Source organism: Megascapheus bottae, chromosome 1 (assembly GCF_031878675.1).
Source record: "Megascapheus bottae isolate mThoBot1 chromosome 1, mThoBot2.hap1, whole genome shotgun sequence".
NCBI classification, from domain to species: Eukaryota; Metazoa; Chordata; class Mammalia; order Rodentia; family Geomyidae; genus Megascapheus; species Megascapheus bottae.
Genome location: NC_143509.1, coordinates 30,812,809 through 30,836,224, shown reverse-complemented (window position 1 = coordinate 30,836,224; position 23,416 = coordinate 30,812,809). Strand labels below are relative to the sequence as shown.

The 23,416-nt window shown below is 46.3% G+C and overlaps 2 protein-coding genes across 3 annotated transcripts; both read right to left on the bottom strand.

Moving 5' to 3' along the window:
- Window positions 1-1,426: 1,426 nt before the first annotated feature.
- LOC150068815 (CD209 antigen-like protein C) lies at window positions 1,427-5,871 on the bottom strand. Its single transcript, XM_090329989.1, has 6 exons — window positions 5,739-5,871; window positions 4,792-4,881; window positions 3,706-3,783; window positions 3,187-3,338; window positions 2,567-2,676; window positions 1,427-1,912 (listed from the first exon to the last, which is right to left on the bottom strand). Exons 1-6 carry the CDS (start codon window positions 5,803-5,805, stop codon window positions 1,759-1,761), a joined length of 651 nt encoding a protein of 216 aa, XP_090186115.1. The 5' UTR covers window positions 5,806-5,871; the 3' UTR covers window positions 1,427-1,758.
- An 11,086-nt stretch (window positions 5,872-16,957) lies between these two features.
- Window positions 16,958-22,918, bottom strand: LOC150068814 (CD209 antigen-like protein C). 2 transcript variants are annotated; one of them, XM_090329962.1, is made up of 7 exons: window positions 22,800-22,918; window positions 22,597-22,680; window positions 21,888-21,977; window positions 21,078-21,158; window positions 20,095-20,249; window positions 19,148-19,257; window positions 16,958-17,562 (listed from the first exon to the last, which is right to left on the bottom strand). In XM_090329962.1, the coding sequence occupies exons 1-7, from the start codon at window positions 22,843-22,845 to the stop codon at window positions 17,412-17,414; spliced, it is 717 nt and encodes a 238-aa protein (XP_090186088.1). In that variant the 5' UTR covers window positions 22,846-22,918; the 3' UTR covers window positions 16,958-17,411. The 2 variants fall into 2 exon arrangements, with proteins under 2 accessions (XP_090186088.1, XP_090186099.1); XM_090329973.1 differs by having other exon boundaries at window positions 20,095-20,246.
- Between the last annotated feature and the right edge of the window lie 498 nt (window positions 22,919-23,416).

The following is a 23,416-nucleotide window of genomic DNA, read 5'->3' as shown; positions in this document are numbered from 1 at the left end:
CAAAATCCATAAATGTGTTCCAGGAAATTGTGGGGGTGGGCAATTTTCCTCTTGCTCTACTTTTAATTATTTCTCAAAATTATTTATAAGTTTTTGTGCAAGTCGTGGGACTTGAACTCAGGGCCTGGGCACTGCCCCTGAGCTATTTATGCTCATGGCTGCTGCTCTACCTTTTGGGCCACAGTAGCACTTCTGCTTTGCTGGTGGTTCACTGGAGACAAGAGTCTTACAAACTGTCCTGCCCAGGCTTGGCTTGCAAGTGGGATGCTCACATGTCAGTCTCTTGAGCAGCTCGGATGGTCAGACTGAGCCACTGTGCCTAGTGAAATAGTTTATTGTAAGTTTTAGATTTCTGATGATTTTTGGAAAAATAGTATAGAGATTCCCCACAGTTTTAGAGGGACTAATTTGGAAGGAGTTGAGCTCACAAACTTGGTTTGAAAAATCTACTCAAGGGCCAGGAGTTTGGCCTAGTGGTAGAGTGCTTGCCTAGCACACAGGAAGACCACTACCACATACATAGAAAAAGCTGGAAGTGGTGCTGTGGCTCAAGTGGTAGAGCTCTAGCCTTGAGAAAGCCCAAGGACAGTGCTCAGGCCCTGAGTTCAAGCCTCAGGACTGGCAAGAAAAAAAATCCACTCAAATATGGCCTTAATAACAGTATAAAAATTCACCAGATTCATCGGGCACCAGTGGGTGGCTCATACCTGTAATCCTAGCTACTCAGAAGGCTGAGATCTGGAGATAGAGGTTAAAAGCCAGCCCGGGCAACAAAGTCTGTGAGACTCTTATCTCCAATTAGGCAGAAACACACACATAGACACAGACACAGACACAGACACACACACACACACACACACACACACACACACACACACACACCTGGAAGTGGCGCTATGGCTCAAGTGGTAGAGTGCTGGCCTTGAACTAGGGAAGGTCAGGGACTGTCCACGCCTTGAGTTCAAGCTCCAGGACAAGCACCCAAAAATAAAGTAAAAATTTTAAAAAAAAAACCCTAAATTAAAGGAGTCGCATTATTCTCTAAATCTCTGTTTGTTATTAAGCTGCAGACGGTGATCAAACATGAGGTAGGAACAGGCTAGCAGAGGACCCCGTGGAGAATTCTGGAACCTACATGGGCCTTCAAAACCAGTTTCCCCATCTTGGCTCAATATGGCTGGATGTTCCTCAGTCCTGAGCCCCAGAGACTACCACAGGGGGCCCCCTGACACCCCATCCACATGAGCCTCAAAAATACAGCACCCTATGGGGTTGTCTCCATCAGAACCCCCAGAAACTGGGGCCACAATGTCTGTCCTTGAAGAGAGATCTGGTCACCATGGTGACACCAACAGAGGAGGGAGCTGGAGTCATTTATTCCCTCAGGGGAAAGGCCCCCAGACAAAATGGGGTACAGGAGGATAAATGAAAGACAGCACTGTGTAATCTTTTAATCTAAGCAAAGAAAACAGAACAGAGAAATGGAATACCTCCCCCCATCCTACCACCAACCCATACACACACCACACACCTGCCCTTGAACACAACCCACACCTGGTTCTGGTATTAAATGGGTATGCCATCACCACAAGCAATTAAGCTAAAGGGAATTCTGGAGGCATTCAAGGAAGGAACTCAGTGGCTTAGACTCAGGTAAGAGAGGAGGAATCAAACAGAGAACAGCCTCAGAGCTGTGTGTGTGTGTGTGTGTGTGTGTATGTTAATCTGGATTCTTATAGATCCACCAAGACCCAGCTCTCAGTCCTGGGAGGAGCAGGGAGATGAAGGCTTTTTACAGATCCAGAAGTTTCTATTTTCACACTTGGCGTCATTCCAGCCATCGCCCAGGAACTCCACACAGTCTTCTTCGTCAACATTGTTGGGCTCCCCTTTGTTCCAATACTTCTGGAAGCTAAAAATCCCAGCCACAATATGAGTCTCTGCCCCCATGGTTCTGCCCTTGGAAACTTGATTCTTTCACCCCCTCCCCCACCCTCCCCCCATCCCCGTCTCCCTGTCATACCCATGATCAGCCATCGTGCCTTGTTCTGGACCCAGTAATATGTCTACTTTTGAACCGCAGTGCCACTTCTGGTTTTCCGGTGGTTCAATGGAGATAAGAAACTTTCACAGACATTCCTGCCTGGTCTGGCTTTGGCCCTCCATCCTCAGATCTCAGCCTCATGAGTAGCTAGGATTACAGTCCTGAGCTACCTTGCCTAGCTCCCAAAGGTAGGTTTTTATGTTTTTTGTGGGTCATGGGGCTTGAACTCTGGGCCTGAGCACTGTCTCTGAGCTCCTCAGCTCAAGGCTATCGCCCTACCCCTGGGCCTGGGTGTTGTCCCTGAGCCCTTCTGATCAAGACTACAGCCTTACTTCTGGTTTGCTAGTGATTAATTGGAGATAAGAGTCTCCTGATCTTTTGTGCCCCAGCTGGCTTTGAACTGTGATCCTCAGATCCCAGCCTCCTGAGTAGCTAGGATAATAGGCATGAGCCACTGCGCCCTGCCCAAAGGTAGTTTAATCAGAATCCTAGAGCCCCCCTACTCTGAATCCATAAATTTACCTTTCCAGCAGAGGTAAGCCATTCACCCACTGCCACCTGGCTTCTTCATTCAAGTCTGACAGTCCCATCCAGGCCTGGCCTCTGTTCTTTGATGCCTGCTGCAGAAAGCTCTGGAAGGGAAGAGGAGGACTCAGGAAGGGCTCTGCACCTTGTTTTCCAGCTTATGTCTCTTCAAGCTGTCTTGGATGGAACTTCCTTCAGCAATGCGATCCTTTCCCTTTGCCTGTATGAGGGTGGTACTAGGGCTTGAACTTAGGGCCTAGGAGGAGCTGTCCCTGTGCTTCTTTTGCTCAAGGCAAGCACTTGACCAATTGAGCCACAACACCACTTCTGGCTTTTGGTGGTTCCTTGGAGATGGGAATTGGACAGACTTTTCTCACCCGGGGTTGGCTTTGAACTGAGATCCTCAAAGCTCAGCTTCCTGAGTAGCTAGAATGCCAGCAGGTGTCTGGCATGGATCATTTATATTTTAAGTGTTCCCCACAAAGTGAAGGAGACACCCGCCCTTTCTCCTCCTTCTCTTTCCCCAAGTGCTATCAGTAGCCTTCACCCATAAAGACCACCCTGCATGGTTTTGCTTGCACAAAGCCAGGATTAGCTCCAAACCCCACCACGTGCACCTGCTCCTCATCAGTTTCTATGACCACCAGTTGGGCTTCCACATCTAGGCAGGCTCTCATAGAGTCTCTCCAGTTCCTTTTGACCTTGGAGAAGAAGTAGCAGTTTTCTTGGAAGGACATCCAGTCCCAGGAGCAGGGCTGGCACAGGCGGTCTGGTGGGGAGAGAGGCATTGGGCTGGACCATCTTTCAAGCCCTGCCCAGTCCAGGCTCCTCTCTCTTCTCTTCCTGAGCCCCTTTCTTACTCCAGGAGAACCCCCAGGAGTCCTGGCTCCATCTCTTTCAGTTCAGGAGGAGCAGGGGATATTAAGAGCTCAGAACAGGACTTAGCTGAGCACCTACTGTGTGCTTGATGCCCTGTGACCATCAATGGCTTCTGGGATGTTCCTCCGTGTTCCCAATCCGCAGACCAGTGAGAGGGCCAGTGACTCAAGCCAAATGACCTCCCTCCCCCACTCCTCCCCCATGGAGAACTGTGACTTTCTTCTAGGCCCTGTGAGCCCAGGTTTCTGGTCACTGACCCACTGCAGTCTTCAGCTGGGTCAGTTTCTCGTAGAGTTCCTGTTCTGATTGACTCTGAGAGCCAAGAAGTTTGGAGCCTGGGTCAAAGGGATAAGAAATCACAGTCATTAAACAACTGTGTGGGCTGGGATGCAGCTCAGTGGCCAAATGCTTGCCTAGCAACCATCCCAAGTTCCATCCTCAGTACCCAAAAAGACAAAAAGCCGAAAGACACCGGGGCCTCGGGGACCTTTTTATGGGTTTGCTTGTCTGTCTGCCTTGAGATCAATCTTAGCGTTCTGCTCTGGCTGCTCTCAAACTCATGATCATGCCCTCAGCCTCTTGAGCAGCAGGGTCCCAAGTCCTGCCCTGGCCTCTCTTCCAGATGGGTGTCCTCTCTCACCCTGTCCTGTTGAATCCCCTTTGAAGATAAGAGAATCTCACACCCCAAGCAGCCTTAACCACAAAGCAAACCCAGGGCATTCCCCTGCTGCCCCTCTTTCCCCTCCCTCCCCTCCCCTGCTTCCCCTCCCTCCCCTCCCCTACTTCCCCTCTATTACTATTCTCTTCTCCCCTCCCTTCTTCTCCCCTCCTCTCCCTTCTCCTCTTCCTTTCTGTTCCTTCCCCTCCCTTCTTCTCCTCTGCTCTCCTTTCCTCTTCCCTCCCCTCCCTTCTCCCCTCTCCTCTCCTCCCCTCCCCTCTCTTCCCCTCTCCTTCCCTCTCCTCTGCTGTCCCTTCCCTTACCTCCCCCTCCTATGCTCTCCTTTCCCCTCCTCTCTTCTCCCTTCTCCTCCTCTCCTCTCCCCTTCCTACCTTCTCCTCTCCTCCTCTGCCTTCCCTCTCCCCATTCTGTTTCTCTCCCCCCGCTTCTGTCTTCTCTTCCAGCCCAATCTTTCCCCCCCTCTCCTGCTCTTCCGGCCTCCCCTCCACGCCTCCTCTCTCTCCTGGCTTCCTCCCTTTCCTCCCCTGTGTCTTTCCACCTTCTCCTCCAGTGTGGCAGAGGTGAGAGGAGCTGGATCCCAGTTTTCCTTCTGACTTTCTCCCCCGCTCATCCCCCGCCCCGTGCACCCCGTCCTGGAGTAAGGAGGCCCTCAGCCCCTCCTGACCTTGGCTGAGGACAGCCACCAGAAGCCCGACCAGGATGATCAAGGACAGCAGCTGCAGGCCCAGGGAGGCGAGGCCATATCCCAGGCAGCCTGGGGAGAGAAGGACAGGACTCCAGCATGGGAAGGAGCTAGCCTAGGCCACAGGCCTCTATGCCCTGCCCCAGACTCTACCTCCCAGGAAGCAGAACTCCAGGACCTCCCTCCCTCTCTCCTTCCCTCCTTCCATCCCCTTCCTCCTTCCCTCCCCTTCCCTTCTCCTTCCTTCCTTCCTCCCTCCCTCCCTTTCTTCCTTCTTTCATCTTTTTGTTGTTGTTGCTAGTCTTGGGGTTTGAACTCAGGGCCTGGGCACTGTCCCTGAACTTCTTTTGCTCAAGGCTAGCACTCTACCCATTGAGCCATAGCACCACTTCTAGCTTTTAAAAGATGTATTGAAGATAAAAGGTCCCACGGGCTGGGAGTTTGGCTTAGTAGTAGAATGCTTGCCTAGCATATACCAAGATCCAGGTTCGATTCCTTGATACCACGTACATAATAAAAAGCTAGAAGTGGAGCTGTGGCTCAAGTGGCAGAGTTATAGCCTTGAGAAAAACCCAAGGACAATGCCCAGGCCCTGAGTTCAAGCCTGATCCACAGATCTCAGCCTCCTGAGCAGTTAGGATGAGATGCATGAGCCACCAGTGCCCAGCAAAGCTCCATATTGTTTTCCTCCCCAACCACTCAGACATCCAGAGACCCAACATGCAACCTCCCAGACACAGATGTGTCTGTGCCTCTACCACACCTGCCACTCTACCGAATCCGGAAGCGTTTGGGAAAGTCCTTCCATTAAAGGAATACTGGTTGGTGGTCATCTGTTGCTCCTCCTCTGAATAGACAGAGCATATCAGGGCCCCCATGAGCAGACAACCCATCCACCCTACCCCCGATCGCCCCTCTCCTGAACTCACCGAGCCTCGGCTTCACCTCACCCAGGGAGCGCGACTGGGGTCCCCTCTCATCCTGAAGGCCACTCATGGTCACTGCCGTCCCTCGGTGCCTGGAGCTACTGGCAAGCACAACTTTGATTTCTCACTTGTGGAATCTACCACCACTCAGGAAAAGAAACAAGGAAGTAGTGAGCAGGGATGGAGGAAGAGCTCCCTTTGACCCTAGATTGCACTTTGCAATCATTTCCAGTGATTTCTGCTGATTTGGGTAGTTGAGAGCTGACTTGCAGCTGTTCATATGGATTTCATGACTGCTAGAGTCAAGCAATTGCCTGTTTTGGAGGTGCATTTATTTAGGTTTCATGCCCCGTACTAGAGGATCATCCATCCAGATCTGCCTTCAGAGGGTGGAAGAATTAATATTGTTGAAATGTGCATGCAGCCCAGAAGTAATCTAGGTATTCAATGCAATTCACATCAAAACTCCAATGACATTTGTCATTCCACTAGGAAAAAAAAAACAATCAAATTCATATGGAAGGATAAAACCCAGCCATGATTAGCAAAGATAATTTTAGACAAAAAGAACAAAGTTGTAGATGCCTCCTAATAGTTGATTTCCCACTGTTGCCCCCTCTGCCCCCCACCCGCCAGTCCTGGGGGCTTACATTCAGGGACTGGGCTCTGTCCCTAAGCCTCTGTGTTCAAGGCTAGCACACTGCCACTTGAGTCACACAGCCACTTCTCAGCCCTTTTCTGAGTAATTTATTGGAGATAAGGGTCTCATGGACTTTCCTGCCAGGCCTGATTTTGTTTTTTTGTTTTGTTTTTTGTTTTTTGTCTTTTCCAAAATGCAAAAGCAAGGCTTTATTCAGGCAGGTTAGCTCTGGGCTTCCCCACACAGCAGAGCCCAGGAGGAAGCCCTGAACAGAATTTCTACAGGGCTTTTAAAGGCAAAGACTACAGATTTACATCAACACAGCAATCAGCTCTTGGAGTGAGATAAGGTAGGGGTTGGGGACAGGTAGGGAGCTAAGGGAGATTCCCATGCCAGTAGAGTCCTAATTAGCTGTCTGAGGGTAGTTTTATGGTTTTAGAAAACAAATGCCATCCCTTGAATTACCAGTTCTGGTTAATTTTAACACAGACAGGTCAGTTCCTGGGACTTAATGGCACCACAATTCTGTTTCTTTAATTTGTGTGCTTTGGGATCACTCATAGTTTATATAAACAAGATGGTTGTTGCTTCAGAATGGGGGCACTTTTTTTAGCTCCTCATTCTCCCCTTTTCTTTTTTTCTTTCTTTCTTTTTTTTTTTTTTTTTTTGCCAGTCCTGGGCTTGAGCTCAGGGCCTGAGCATTGTCCTTGGACTTTCTCAAGGCTAGAGCTCTAGCACTTGAGCCTCAGCACCACTTCTGTCTTTTTTCTATGTATGTGGTACCGAGGAATCGAACCAGGGTCTTCATGCATGCCAGGCAAGCACTCTACCACTAGGCCAAACTCCCGGCCCCTCTCCCCTTTTCTTTTAGCCTAGTCAAATCCTTGACTATTTACCTCAGTACAAACAGGGTTATACCAGGTGTGTAGGATCATCAGTTTTATAATTCTGATCCTCTTTGTTTTACTAAAGACATCATTGCATTAATTACACATGGGCCAATCAACAGTAACAGTAACATTAAAATAATCACCAGATGGCCAATCATGGCTGAGGATTAGGGAAGTTGCCCAGGGGGACCAGTTGTACAGCCTCTCATCTCCCTGTCTCTCCCTTTCTCGTTCATCTAGTCTCCTCTTTACAGCTGCTAGGCTATCTTTTATTACTACAGTGTGGTTTGCTCAAAAGCAACATTCTTCTCCCAGGGCGACACTCAAACCTCTAGGAACAATATATCTAGTCCTCTTCTGTTCTGGAGGACAACTTCAGCTAGGGACCTTAGTGAGTCAGTGAGCTTGTTGATTAACTTATGCATAAGTCTCGGGTCAGCATCTGTTTGGGACCCAAGAACGTCAAAGTCCATTTCTCTGGGAGTCAGAAAGTCCAGAATCCTCACAAGCTGTCTTTGCCTAGGAGTGATGAGCCCAGTAGCTCTTTCCTGCTACCTTCACAGTCGTTGGAGTGTTGGGAAACACAGTGCAGGTTCACTTGAGTGCCAGGGTACTGGAAACCAGACAATGAACATGTCCCCATATCAACTTGTAAGGCCTGTAAGGACTGGAACTTGATAAGGGCCAGAATTACATCTGAAGAAGGATCTGCTGTCCTTCTCCATGGGCCAGCTGGAAATTTTTATAAGAAGACTTACAAGAACAAGTAGATGGAGATCTCCCACATTGGTCTGCCGACATCTTCGGGGCCTGGGGTCTCGGGAGTCTCTGGGGGTATCCCAGACGAGCCCCCAACTGTAATGCCCAAGTCTCAGGATGACCACCAAGAGACCATTGAGAGTCAGACCCCAGGCCTGATTTTGAACCACAATCCTCAGATCTCAGCATCCTGAGTAGCTAGGATTACAGGTGTATGGTTTGAAGTTAAAAAGAGGGCCATGAAACAGAAGTCAAGATTTCAAAACCAAGAAACAAGAAATCTATGTATTTTCAGACAACCAATTAGAGATCAAGGCACCAAAAACATACATCAGAGAAAGGACACTCTCTTCTAATCGTGCTGAGAAGGAAAATCTGTCCTTAGCAGAAAAAAAAAATAATGGATGGGACTGGAAGATACAATGTGAAGCAACACAAATCAGATACAGAAAGCTAACTCTGAACTATTTTCATTCAAATGTGGAAACAAAAACTATAGATGACATCGGGTGAGGTGGCTCAGACCTATAATCCTAGCTACTCAGGAGGCTGACATCTGAGGATCAAGGTTCAAAGCCAATCCAGGCACGAAAGGACCTGAGACTCTTCTCTCCAATTAAACTCTAGAAAAGAGGAAGTGGGGCTTGGCTCAAGGGTAGGGCAGTTGTCGGAGACATTCTCCCTTTCCCTGAATTCTTGGTGCCTGCATGTCTGCTTGCATTGATATGCAAACATCCTACCACCTGGCCTCTACCTGGAGCAGAAGCAAAAATCCCATTACCACACCCCCTGCCCCAAGCGGTTCCCACACCCCAACCCCCTCCTGCCTCTCCTGAAGAGGCATATAAACCCCTGTGTGAAAAATAAAATTCGCAGCTTGATCAGAACGCTTGTCTTGCTGCCTTCTTCGTGTCTCCTGTCCCTTTCATTCCTCCCTCTAGGTTCTTGGCCCTAGTTGACGTCCCGCCGGACGGGACAAATGGCGCCCAACGTGCGGCTCGAGTGCCCGCGAGGCTGAGGAACGCTGTCTTCCAGGAAACCTTGGATCCAAGTGATTGTGTGACCAGCTCGGAGTAGCCCGCCCGAGACATCTCGGTCAACGCTGAGTGGAGACGGCGAAAGGTAAATGACTGACCATGGGACAGGCATCATCGTCACAGGAATTGTTCATAGGCTCTCAAGACACGAAGAATTTGGGTTAAAAAGAATTAAGTACGGCGAGGAGGTACTGCGACAGGCCTCCCGACCCCCTTCTAAGTAAGTACGGCGAGGAGGTACTGCGACAGGCCTCCCGACCCCCTTCTCTCATGCCCCGGCTCTCCACGAGCCCGATCCCCCTATGCCTGATTTATCAGCCTTGCGGCGATCACTCCAACATAGACGGGAACATATTCAACTCCTTAAGAGTTGCGTTCCCTCCCTCGATTTAGAACTCTGCCACCTTGCTTTTGAAAAACCAAACCTTCTTAGCTTTCCCGGTAACCCAGAGCCAAGCTGGAGATCAGATTCATGTAGTTATTGCAATTGTGGTCAAATAAGGAAAATTTTCTGCTTGAAACTGTAAATAGTGCATGCTTGGCCATGTATGCTGTAAATAGCCTTTACCAAATGTGTTTGACAAGAATTGTTTTTATGTAGATAAAATGATCATTGATCTTAAAGATTGCTTTTTTACAATTTCCCTACACTCTGATAATATTTTGTTGGTGGCTCAGGACAGGTCAGATCTACAAAATTAACCGGTGCTCATAGCGTCCAGATTTAAAAGCAGAGGTATGGAGATTTCAGATCTCTGGGAGGCCTTAACGTGTGCCGTGTTAATGGTAGCCATTCTTTTCAATTGGGCCACATGGGACTGCATATGTCTCCTGGTGAGAGGGAGGAAGATTAACTTGGGAGAGGATCCTCCCCTTGGGGTCTATCAGACTTTATCTGCCCTTAAGGCATCTAGGGCCAAGGAAACTTTAAATAAGGAGTGCTCAGAGTTGTGGAAAGTTGGCCCTTCCACTGCTCAGGTTTTAGAGCCTTGCCCTGAGGAGGGATTTTTGGGCCCCTTTGATCCTGGGATTGGGCCCCAGAGCCCTACACCAAGTGCTCCTGCCCCAAAATTTGCAGCAGACAATTGGAGGGCAGAGCAGCCTCCGCCATTTTACTCCCACGCTTCACCTCGTGTTAAACCGGAAGAGGAGGTTAACCCGCCATATCGAGGCAGCTCCTCCCCTGAAAGGAAAGGGCGGGTTAAGCACCATTTTACTCCTCCCCACCATGCTTGATAAATGCTAACCCTGGGGGCAATAGACCTGCCCTAAAAGACCTTAAGAAAGCAGTCTCCAAAAACGGGCCTGATTCGCCCTGGGCCAAAACCATCCTCCAAAGCCTGGTTCATCAGCAATCCTCTCAGGCCTTAAGCTCCCAGCAACTAGAAACTGCCACAGGCCCCAGCTCTTGGGTGTAGCTGGCCTAGCAGCATCTTAGTAATTGGCTTGCTCCCTGTCCTGACTAGAGCCATTCAGCCGCTGTTATGGAGAGACAAGATACGGATGTTGTGGCATTCTATGATGACTGCATTAGTTATGAAAAAATTAGCATAGAACTGCTCCCCCAATTCGAGGGGCCACAGTCTAATTGCATGCCCCCCGCCCTGTGGGTGGAGCAATGACCTATTGGCCGGGAAAACAATTGGAGCTACTAAAATTAATAAGGATCAGGCAAATACAAGTTTCAAATACAGGTTTCTTCATGATCTCCCTGCAGTATGCCCATGGGAATGACCCGACCAGGGCTCCCAAGTCTTTTATCAATTCCTAATAATTTGTATATTTATGCTATTGAGATAAGATTGCTTTTTCTAGAAACAGTGTTTTTCCTTTAACAACCTTTTTTGTAAAAGATGCCCAGGCATAGTGGTTTCATTTTTGCCCCCCCTCATTCGGGAGAAGCCACAAAGGATGTTATTTCACATCTTGTCACAGCCTTTTCTGTTCTGGGAAAACCTGTTAAAATTAAAACAGATAATGGTCCTGCTTATGTTAGTGCAAAATTTAGACAGTTTTGTGAAGCGCTTCACATTAATCACATTACAGGAATCCCCTATAACCCACAAGGTCAAGGAACTGTTGAGAGAGCCCATCAAACGCTAAAAACTTGGCTTACGCGGCTTAAATCCACTTCTTTATCCTTTGCTTCCCCCCGTGATCGATTAAGTCATGCACTCTTTGTGTTAAGTTTTCTGACTTTGGATAATAACGATCATTTGGCTGCAGACCGCCACTGGCACCCTTCTCCAGATACGTCTCCGCCTATGGTGATGTGGCGAGACCCCCTCACTAATAACTGGAATGGTCCAGATCCAGTACTCATTTGGGGACGAGGTTCAGCCTGTGTCCTGGATCAAAAACAATCGGCACCGAGATGGCTGCCCGAGAGATTGATTAAGCAAGTTAACTCATCAGCCCCTAAGGACATTAACGTTTAAAAGATGCCCAGGTGAAAAGCAAAGGCCTCCGGAGGTAAGTATCGGCCGACCCCCTGTATGTCTGTGTTTTGTAATACAGAGGCCTGGGTGGTCAAGGGACGCCTTGACCCGCCCCCCCCTTCTGAGTTTCTTGTCGATAACAGAGCATACCTGAGAGTCCCACCAGCAAGACATGTCTAAATCTAAAAATAGCTGTTTGGTGAAAACATTCGCCTGAACTCGTGTTTTTGTGTTAAGTATATCTGATTGAGTATATGTCAATGTCTGATTTTTGTTTCAGAGCCTTTTGTTAGGTGTGTTAGGATGGACTCCATCTGCCAGCTGGTAGTTTAAGGCCAGGCATGCCATCAAAAGTTTAGGAGTCTCTTCTCTGTCTTGTTCGTGTTACATATTTTTCCTTGTCCAGTTTTGTCTTTAAAATTGGTACCAGTTCTAAATATGGATCCTTATGGTTTTTCTGCGTGTACTCAAGCACACATCCTTGTTATCTATTTGAATATTTCTGGGAAGTAAAAAGTTTTGGCTCCACACGGGCCTGGTATGGCCCCATCCAATCCGCTGCAGCTGAGGTGAGCAGAGGCCAGACAAAGCAGCTGCAGGCTTCGTTCAGTTTCCTTTTTCCTACAACCTGCTGAAGTGACAGTCTAGAGACACTTGGTGACAGGACACAGACTTGTCTTAGTTCTCCTAGGTTTAAGACTCCCACCCAACCTTCATCTGCAAAAAGTAATATGCCTGATATCAGAAACAAGCTCTGGAAGAATAAATTTCAGCTAAGTTGCCTTGTTAGAAAGCTTTGTTTAAAAACAAAAACAACAACAACAACAACAACAAAACCTGGTTGTCACCTCCAAGAATAAGCTTTGCAAAAACAACAACAAAAACAACAACAACAACAAAAAACACCTCGATACTAAAATTTCCGGAAAATGAACGGCCGATATTAATTTTGCGCACTTTAAGATCTTTGGGTATGAATGTGTGTACGAATGGGTGTGAGTGAACATGTTCAAGGTTAAATTGTCAGCATGCTCTATAAAACAATGGTTGAGCTCATATTTGAAACACAAAGGGAATTGGGTAAATCTAAGTCTAAACTTCAAGAAAATTATTAGGTTTGAATGTTTCCTATGTCTTAAAAGTATTATTGCATGGTTTTAAAGAAAAACTGGTAAAAAGTATTTTTCTAAAGATCCTGAAATCTGCATTTTAAAAATCTGGTATTGCAATACATACAGCTGTTTACATTGCAAATATTGTATCCTGTTTAGCACAGAGGTATTAGGGAATTTGGGATTTATTACCTTAAGTTAAAGTTTGGAGACATGTATTAGAGATTTAAATGTAAAATTGTTCATTAACGTCAGAAACTTTGTCTGTCTGTCTTTTCTTGCAAACTGACACTAGAAATCTAATGGTAAAATGTGGATAATGTGATTAGTATTTTAAAGGAATGTTTAAAGGTTTATCTCTGTATGATTTGGTTTCATGTTACTGGATTGCAATTGAATGTATCTTAGAAAAAGGAGGAAACTAAGTCCAGACTTAGACTTTTGGTGCACTGATGATGTTTGTAGTTCTTGCATTAAGGAAAAACATATTTGGGTTTAAACTGTGGGAGTTCTAGGCAGCAATTTTAACTGAAGGAAAGAAAGAAAAAAAAATGCCTCTTCTAAAAGGAGGCCTGAAGTCCAAGGGCGTTCCTTGAGCCCAAGGAGACCTGGAGAAAAGGGAGTGCCTTGAGCCCTTAAAGGTTTTTCAAATGCAAATGAAGACTAAAATGTTAAGTGTTTAAGTTAAAAAGTGTAAACGTTTTAAAGAACATTAGAAATGGGTTTCTGAACAAAGTTTGAAAGTGAATTGTCCTAAATGTTTGTTTCAAGAAAGAGAAAAAAGGAAAATTAGGACTACCAAAATGATTGCTTAATTGCTATTTAGCCTGCTCTTATAAAGTCTCCTTATAGCAATTTCCAGCTGGCCCATGGAGAAGGACAGCAATCCTTATTCAGATGTAACTTTGGCTCTTACCAAGTTCCAGGTAAGATCATGCTTAGAGACTATTTCTGAGTTGACCACCTTGTTGCTTCTAATTGGAGTAACTTGGCCTTTTGTAGGACTCATTGATCTGAAAGCTGCAGTTTCCAGCCAGCCCGGGCAAAGCAAGGTCCCTGTGAGACTGTGGTGTCTAATCTGCCAGCAGAATGCTGAGGCAGAGTTGCTTTGGAGCTCAAAGTGGCAGAGTGCTAGCCTTGAGCTGGAGAGCTGAGGGACAGTGCCCAGGCCCCGAGTTCAAGTCCAGCAACCAAGCAAGTGAAATGCCAATGGGATGTTTATCCCTGTGTGGAGAGACACTACTGGGACAATGAAGTATCCAGATGCAGAAAGCCTCTGCGTGGATGGCAGAGATGGTGTCAGATCCTAGAGTCACTCGTGCTTGGCCATTCAATCTTAATCAGAGCCGGGAGGTCATAGAATAGTTTGTAAGCATGCCTTACTAATGCCTGTGCCTTCCAAAACTGGGCAGGAACTTGTCAATCATCTGTGATAATGGGTAGTTTAAAGTCCTAACTGAGTAAAGTTTGATTTGACTCCAGCCACAAATTCAGGAAAGTTTGTGGATCTGAGACTTGTGTCTCTATTAATCTGTTTAGATCTGACAACTAAAGCATTGTTTAAGGTTGCAGAGATTTAGTTTCCCAGACAATCAGGAAAATGCCTTTGCAAATGGGTGCTAAGTAAACTAAACTATTGTAGCCAAAAAAGGTTTGTGCAGTTGTTAAATGTCAAATATGATCTAGTTGGAGCAAATCATTGTTCCTGATAGCTAATCCTGGCAACCCCTTGGTAAAATAGGCTAAGCTTTTTAAGGTTCCTGGTCAAGTACAGAGACAACGCTCCTGAGCCAGCTTGAAGAAGTTATAGAAGATGAATCTTCTCCCATCAATCCTCTTTACATAAAGGGACCAGGGAATCATTGGGAGAATTCACTGAAGTCAGGCCTTAGGTTAAGCTTCTTTAACCAGTTTGCACAGAAATTTGCAGGCAATCCAGCAGGAGGTGTGACATTCCATCGGAGTTCCTGAGAGACAAAGCTGCTGCCGCCTGATTCCACCACCACCACACAGCTGTTTCCTGAGCTCCTGCGGGGTGGGACGCGCCCGATAAGTTGGCATCCTCAGCAAAAAGACAGACACATCAGCTAGTGTGTCTTGCTTCTTGCTCAACATGATCTCCTTTCTATTAGGGCCTCTGTTCCCCCACTCAGATTAAATCCTCGCCCTCACTTGTTTTAAGGTTTAGGGAGGATATGTCGGAGACATTCTCCCTTTCCCTGAATTCTTGGTGCCTGCATGTCTGCTTGCATTGATATGCAAACATCCTACCACCTGGCCTCTACCCGGAGCAGAAGCAAACATCCCATTACCACACCCCCTGCCCCAAGCGGTTCCCACACCCCAACCCCCTCCTGCCTCTCCTGAAGAGGCATATAAACCCCTGTGTGAAAAATAAAATTCGCAGCTTGATCAGAACGCTTGTCTTGCTGCCTTCTTCGTGTCTCCTGTCCCTTTCATTCCTCCCTCTAGGTTCTTGGCCCTAGTTGACGTCCCGCCGGACGGGACAGGCAGTAGCCTTGAGCTGAAGAGCTCAGGGACAGTGCCCAGGCCAAGTTCAAGCCCCATGACCACCCCTCCCCCCAATATAGATGATTTGAAAGTAGAAGAAAGTGGTGCTGGAAGAACTGGTTAAGCACCTGCAGAAAACTAAAGTTGGACCCTTTTATGTCACCCTGCATCAGGATTAACTTCAAATGGATCAAAGACCTCGAGGTAAAAGCAGATACACTGAAAACTTTACAAGAAGGAATAGGAGATACACTAGGTCTCCTTGGCACAGGCTGAAAATTTCCTAATAAAGACCCAGAATCACAACAAATCAAAGAAAGTTTGGACAAATGGGACTGCATTAAACTGCAGAGCTTCTGTATGGCAAAGGACATAGCTAGCAAGCTAAATAGAAAGCCCACAGAGTGGGAGAAGATCTTCACTAACCATACAACAGACAAAGGCCTCATATCTAAAATATATCTACAGCTCAAAAACTTGAATCAATCCAAAACTAATCTTCAAAGAAACAACCATCCCATTAAAAGATGGACCAAAGATTAAAGAGAAACTTCTCTGAAGAAGAATTAAGAATGGCCTATAAACACATGAAGAAATGCTTGGCATCTCTGGTCATAAAAAGAAATGCAAATCAAAACAACTCTGAGATTCCACCTCCCTCCAGTTAGAATAACCATAATTAAGAAATCTAATAACAACAGATGCTGGAGGGGATGTGGCCAGGAGGGATCACTACTACACTGTTGGTGGGAGTGCAAACTCGTTCAACCACTATGGAAAGCAGTGTGGCAGTGCCTCAAAAGGCTAAACATAGAACTCCCCTTTGACCCAGCAATTCCACTACTTGGCATTTACCCAATCATCCAGAAACAAGGACATACTAATTCCACTAGCACAACGATGTTCATTGCAGCACTATTTACCATAGCAAAGATATGGAACCAACCCAGATGTTCCTCAGTAGATGATTGGATCAATAAGATGTAGTATTTATACACAATGGAATTCTATGCTGCTGTCAGAAAGAATGACATCACCCCATTTGTAAGGAAATGGAAAGTCTTGGAAAAAATCATATTAAGTGAAGTAAGCCAGACCCAAAGAAACATAGGGTCAATGGTTTCCCTCATTTGTAATAAATAGTACAAACCTTTGACTCTCCCAGCAAAGGACTACAATAGCTCAAAATCTAAATACAAAAGGACATATAGGATGAGGCTAAATGAAAGGACCTCCAGGATATGGAAACAAGAGCTATATAATATGTGATCGATGGACTAGGAGTTTGGCCTAGTGGTAGAGTGCTTGCCTAGCATGAACAAAGACCAGGGTTTGATTCCTTGGTACTGCACACATAGAAAAAAAGCTGGAAGTGGTGCTGTGGCTCAAGTAGTAGAGCTCTAGCCTTGAGAAAAGCCCAGGGACATTGCTCAGGTCCTGAGTTCAAGGCCTAGGACTGGTAAAAAAAAAAAACAACACAACAATGTATGATTGTTGTTCTTAATATACTATGTTATTTCTCATCTCTTTTGTTGCCCCTTGGTTATTCTCATATTGTCACAGTATCTTACCTTGTTATCTGGTATATTATATATACATTTATTTGTTTATTTGAAATAGGAAAGGGAAGGCGGAAACCAAGATGAAGGGAGGGGGGAGGAAAATGGGGAAACATTAGAAGGGGAATCAATGTATGTGAAGTAATGCACTTTCTATCTGGTGAATAAAACTATAACCCTTCTATTAATTACGATAAAAAAGAACTTAAAAAAAGAAAGTAGTCCATTGTTTCCTTCTCCTTGGAATTGTAAAAATAATAACACAATGAGCACCCATTTTTCAGGGAAGAAGAAATTTATTGTTGGCCAAGAATAAAAGAAATGGGTGAAAGAGTTGCAAATCAGTCTCTCAGTTGCTCAAGGATTAGGAAGTTTTAGATATGGGATCAAAGAAACAAGGGAGAGAGCTGGTGGCGCATGCCTGTAATCCCAGCACATGGGAGACTGAAGCAGGAGGGCCTCAAGTTCTTAATCAGCCTTGCTACATAGAAAGACCCTGTCTCAAAGCAACAAACAAGAAAGAAAAAGAAAAACACAGAAAGGACTAATGGAGGGAGGAAGGGAGAGGGGGAGGGAAAGGGGGAGGGAGGGAGGAAAGAAGGGAGAAGAAATGAAAGGCTCTTATTAAAAACCTTCATACCTACAGACAGGAAGAAGGAACTGACTGACCACACAGAATGGCAGCCAGCAGTGCCACTCTGCCTTTGGCACTGTGGCAACAGATGGGATTTCACTTGGTAGAGCAGAGGACTGCAGATGTCTTGCAGATCCAGAATCTGTCAAGCGCACACGACACATCGTTCCAGCCATCACCTTTAAATTCTGCACAGTCTTCCTCCCCAGAACTGTTGGGCTCTCCTTCATTCCAGTACTTGGTGAATCTGCATAGACCAAAGGGAACTGAGCCTCTGTTCCACACCTCTTCCCTCCACCATGCTCTTTCCACTTTGAAACTTGTCTTCATCTCTGCCCTAAATGCATATGGCAGCCTTGTTCTGAACCCAGAGGTATGGCTGAGTCACTTGACCTTGGCCTCCTTCTCTTATTGGTTCTCATGGTCCAGTGGGGTCCTCCCTGCTGGCTGTGTGGTTTTCAGATACAAACCAATCAAATCCTTCCCCACTGGCTAGGAACAAAATTGACATCCTCAACTCGCCAATCCCAAGCCTGCTTACTCTGTGTTATCTATTAGTTCCCTGGAAACGGCAAGAAAAAATGTCTTGGTTACAATTTCTCTGTCCTCAGCATCCGGAATAGGGCCTGATACTTCCTCTTTCCTCCTCCTCCTCTTCCTTCTGTTCCTCCTCTTCCTCCTCCTCCTCCTTCTTCTTGCATTATCCATTTTTGTTAAACCATAAGTCATTTGTTCAGAGAAGTTAGACTATTGGAATCTTTCCCTGCAGATATTATATTTTAGTTAACATTTATATATATATACATATATATGTATATATATGACTCCATGTGTGTTTACATGTTTTTCTAATTTAGTACTTGTTATCCTGGAGCTTGACCTCAGGGCCTCAGTGCTGTCCCTAAACTTTTTTGGCTCAAGGCTGACACTCTTTTACTTGAGCCACAGCTTTACTTCCAGCTTTTCTGGTGGTAAACTGAAAATAAAAGTCTTATATTTTCCTGTCTCTGGATGGCTTTGAACCTGGATCCTCAGATCTCAGCATCCTGAGTAACTAGGAATGGCAGTCATGTTATCTTTTCAACTACAATAATTTTATGGCATGTTATGGATATATTTATTTAAAATATATTGATAGAAAATGTAACATATAAATATGTAACAGCATATAACACGTGTAAGATATTTATTCAATATTATAGGTAAATATGAATATTTATATACAAACACATATTATATTGATATACAATATTAGATCATATATTAATATATTATATACTTATGTCATATGTATTGACTATACTTATTAATTAATATTTATTATTAAATATGAAACCCATGTTTATGTATTATACAACGTAACTATGCATTTTGCATATTATATAAGATATATTTCTATAACACATATATAATATGATATGTAATTCTATATCTTTATCCATACTGAGGTTTGAGCGCCAGGCTTTTTACTTACTCTGCTTGCTAGCTAGCTAGTGCTCTATCACTTTAGTCATACTTCCATGCTGGGTTTTTTGCTGGTTGTTTTGGAAATTGAATCTAGGGAGCTTTTCTGCCTGGACTGGCCTTGAACTGAGGATCCTCCAGACCTCAGCTCCCTGAGTCCACTGACATGAGCCACTGGCATCTGAATTCTATGGGGCCATCCTATGGGAACACGACACTATGAAAACTCTCCTTCTTCAGGTCAGACCCTTTGACCCAGTGAGCCACAGAGGGGAGAGGAGCACTCCCCACCACCACCACTCAGCTCCCCTGCCCCAAGAGCTCAAGTCACGACTTGACAAATCCTCGGTGCTTCCTCCAAGACCCACCTGAACATCAGGTGTGAGCCATCTACCCAGTGCCACCTGCCCTCGTGCTTCAGGTCTGACAGCCCCATCCAGGTTTGGCCCTTAGCCTTCGAAGTCTCTTGCAAGAATCTCTGGAAGAGGAGAAGTGGATTCAGGAAGGAATCTTGCACCTCATTGTCCACCTGGGTCTCCTTAAACTCTTCACAGGACATTCTGCTTCCTACCTGAGCTTCACCCTTCATTCCAGGCTGTGAGTTTGGAATGTTCCACCTACATCTGTATCCAGTGGACAGATGTGTTCTGCCTGAAACCCAGGGTGCACTTCACTGTGTCCCATGGAGGTGTTCGGAGTGCGAATCTACTCATGGCTGGGGGTGTTTTGTTTTCTTGTGCCACCTCAGGGTCAGGATGCTGTCCTGGCACTTTTTAGCTCAAGGCTATTTTACCACTTGAACCCTAGTCCTACTTCTGGCTCTTTGGTGGTTCATTAGAGATAAGAGTCTCACTGACTTTCCTGCTTGGGCTGGCTTTGAACCATCATCCCCCGATCTGAGCCTTCTAAGTAGCTAGGATGACAGGTGTGGGCCATGGACTGGGATTCATGTGTTTGAACCATTAGATGAGTTCACCATGGCTAACAGTGCCCAATCACCCAGGCATAGCCCATCCCATTGGCGTGGCGCAATCAGCCAGGGAAGCGATATTCACATGAGTGGAATTGGTGAATGGTTCCCACCAGGACTGTGAATCCCAACAGAAGTAGTGCACTAGCCCATACACCCACAAGAGCCACTTATGCCCTTAGGTATCCCCCAATCCATTTATCCCCATTCAGACCGTGGGTGTGTCTCTATGCTAGGGAGCCCATCTTTCTTCTCCTTTCCAAATGGAGCATGCATTCGCTTCTCCACTGAAAAACAAAATCCCACTGGACCAAGCCATTCCTCCCCACCTCGACCACAGCACACCTGCTCCTCATCACTTTTGATGACCACAAGCTGGGCCTCCATGTCCTTGCATGCGGTGACAGAATCGTTCCAGTTGCGTTGTGTCTCGGAGTAGAAGTAACAGTTCCCTTGGAAGAATGTCCAGTCCCACCGGCAGGGACGGCACAGGCTGTCTGCTGGGAAGAAAATTCAAGTGATATCTGTGTGTGTGTGTGTGTGTGTGTGTGTGTGTGTGTGTGTGTGTATGTGTGTGTGTGTGTGTGTGTGTGTGTGTGTGTGTGTGTGTGGCCTGGGGTTTTAACTCAGGCCCTGGACACTGTCTGTGAGCTTTTTCACTCAAGGCTAGTGGAGCCTCAGCTCCATCTCCAGCTTTTTGCTGGTTACTTTGAAGAGTCGCACAGAATTTCCTGCCCAGTCTGACTTTGAACTAGCAATTCTCAGATCTCAGCCTCCTGGGTAGCAAAGATTACAGGCATGAATGAGCCACTGGCAAGGTAGCTTCTTAAAATTCTTTCAGCTCTTTTTTTTCATGTCAGAAGAACTGGGGAAATGGCATCATTTCCTGGGGAGACTTTAGCCTCACAAGAGGGACATCGAAAATGGCTTCATTAAATTTCTAGTTTTTTTGTTTGTTTGCTTGTGTGTTTTGCCAGTCCTGGGCTTGAATTCAGGGCCTGAGAATGCTCCCTGGACTTTCTCAAGGCTAGAGCTCTACCACTTAAGCCACAGCACCACTTCCAGCTTTTTTCTATATATGTGGTACTGAGAAATCAAACCCAGGTCTTTGTGCATGCTAGGCAAGCACTCTACCACTCAGCCAAACTCCCAGCCTAGATTTCTAGTTTTGCATTGCCCTCTGGGAATACCAAATTCCATAGTCCCAGAGCTACCACAATCCCAACTCACAGATCCACAAAGTGAGGCTCAGATCAGGCTGGTGACTGAAGGAAATCTAGAAAACAGAGAGCCTACAAGGTCTGGAAACATGTTTTCCAATCACTCACCAATTTCAGCTTTCAGTTTCGTCAGATCCTGCTTCATCTTGTCTTCCTGGCCATATTCTTGCAAGCCAGGGAATCTGGACACTGTGCCAAAGAAAGGGTTTGGTTTTTTGTTTTTGTTTTTTCTAAAAAAAATAGTGCAATTGGGGTCAGGAGTTTGGCCTAGTGGTAGAGTGCTTGCCTATCATGCATGAAGACCGGGTTTAATCCCTCAGTACCACATACATAGAAAAAAAGCCAGAAGTGGTGCTGAGGCTCAAGTGGTAGAGCTCTAGCCTTGAGAAAGTCTAAGGACAGTGCTCAGGCCCTGAGCTCAAGCCCAAGACTAGGAAAAAATTTTAAAAAGTGCAATTGACTTCATGCCTCCAGTCTGGTGTCTCGCATCTCCTGGCTCGCATCTCCTGGTGTCCTCTTTCTGCTCTTTCTCTCCTCTCCTGCTCTCATGGCTTAGTTTCCTAAAATGTACTCAAGGGGCCGCAGGTCTCTAGGACTGAAGTCCACCTGCAGGTTTCAGCTTTCTAATAAAGACTCCCAATTTAAACAAAAGAAGTGCAAACATTAAACAGTGTGTATTAAACCCTTCACGGGGTTCTCATCTCCCTCACCAGAGGCATTGTTTTCTGAAAGCCACCATCTTGCCTAATCTTAGTGAAAGATGAGGAAACGTGATGCTTGAAGAGAAAGCTAAATTACCAGCTCAAATGGAGTGAGAACTCAAACTCAGCACCACAGTAGGAGTCCCCCTCCCAAAATACCTTATCCAGCTTTCAGTCCACCCCTACTCAGTGACTGCGAGGCCCAGGTGTGCCTTACCTTTGATAAGGACAATCAGCAGGAGAAGAATGAAGAGGATGAAGGAGACAAGCTGAATCGTGAGCAGCATACGGCCATGGCTCAGACTCTCTGTTGGAGAGAAAAAGTGTGGGGGGGGGGGGATGGTGTCAGCTCCTCAGTGTCTTGTCACTCCTGACCCTCAGTGTCTTCTTCCCCAGTACCCATGATTCCAAGCTCCAGCCTCCATGCCCCCCCCAGTACCTCCAGAAATTCAGATTTCTAGCCCTAACCATCCCATGACCCCATAAAACCCAGTCCCCAGATTTCCTCCCCAGGATCTCAGAGCTTCTCCAAAAGTCCAGAATTTATGTTTTCTTTCCCAGTTCCTTGGATCCAAGGTTCCAAACCTTCAGGATTCACCCAGAACACCAGAGCCCAGAGCCCCAGCCTCCATCTCCACAGTGCTTTGGCATTTGCAACTTCTGGTTTCTCTTCAAACGATCAGGCAGTATAGTCCTCTCCTCCAGGTTGCAGAGGTCCAGGCCTAGGTTGGCCTTTGCAGGACCCAGGAATTCAGTGCTCAGACTGGACCACAAGGACCCAGGCTTGACCACAAGTTTCCAGTCTTGAACATCCAACACCCACCTGTCCATCGGAGCCTGTTTTCCCATCTTCAGGAGTGAGAGGTCCCACCTCCTCACAGCACAGATTAAGAGGTTTTCCCTCACCACCATAAGTCATCGATTACCTGCAATGCCCTTGAGACCACCAGTCAGTTGGTGCACAGAGCCTTTCACAAATCTGGTGCCCCCTGGTATCTGATCTTCCTCATCTGAATGAAGAGAATCTAAAGTCAGAACCAGGCAGGCTGAGACCTGATTTGAGGGCCCCTAACCCACACCTTCCAGGACCCCCTTCCGGGATCACCTAGTAGCCTAGCTGCAAACTCACCCTGGAGGTCCAGCCGTGGCTCCCTCACTCTCTGGGACTCACTCATAGTCACTGATGTCCTGTAGTGATTAGACCATCTGGGACATCACAGCTTTTATTTCCCTACTCTCATTCCTCACGTTCAGTTCTCTATTCAGGAAGAGAAATAGGGAACTGGGTAGCAGCACCGGAAGCTGACAGATGTATGAGGTTGAGCTCAGGGACACTCCATGACACGTGACATTTTCCCAGGAATTTCAGAGATAGGTTGGGTGTAGTCTGCATAACTGTTTCCAAGAAAACAATCTCCTCTTGTCTCCAGAATGTGCTGCTTAGCTTTGTGGACTTCTGTTATGCAGATTTCTGCTGACCTGGTAGTTGAGACCCAATAATGATTGCTCATATTTACTTTATGCTTACAATGGTTATGCACTTTTTTTTGTCAGTGTGGGACTTGAATTGAGGGCCTGGGTGCTGTCCCTGAGCCTCTTTCTTTGTGCTCAAGACTAGCACTCTACCAACGGAGTTGTAGTGCCATTTGGGTTTTTGATTGGAGGTAGGAGTTTCATGTAGGCTGGGAAGGTGGCTCAGTGGTAGGGTGCTTGCCTCCGATGCGTGAAATCCTGGGTTTAATTCCT

Excerpts from the sequence above, each read along its gene's own strand:
- LOC150068815 (XM_090329989.1), bottom strand. The coding sequence starts at position 5,805 with ATGAGTGGCCTTCAGGATGAGAGGGGACCCCAGTCGCGCTCCCTGGGT. Across the intron at positions 4,882-5,738 it reads TGAGGTGAAGCCGAGGCTCG|GCTGCCTGGGATATGGCCTC; the intron begins GTGAGTTCAGGA and ends TTCTCTCCCCAG. Across the intron at positions 3,339-3,705 it reads CCAGCTGAAGACTGCAGTGG|ACCGCCTGTGCCAGCCCTGC; the intron begins GTCAGTGACCAG and ends TCTCCCCACCAG.
- LOC150068814 (XM_090329962.1), bottom strand. The coding sequence starts at position 22,845 with ATGAGTGAGTCCCAGAGAGTGAGGGAGCCACGGCTGGACCTCCAGG. Across the intron at positions 21,978-22,596 it reads TGGTCTCAAGGGCATTGCAG|AGAGTCTGAGCCATGGCCGT; the intron begins GTAATCGATGAC and ends TCTCTCCAACAG. Across the intron at positions 21,159-21,887 it reads GCTGATTGTCCTTATCAAAG|TGTCCAGATTCCCTGGCTTG; the intron begins GTAAGGCACACC and ends TCTTTGGCACAG.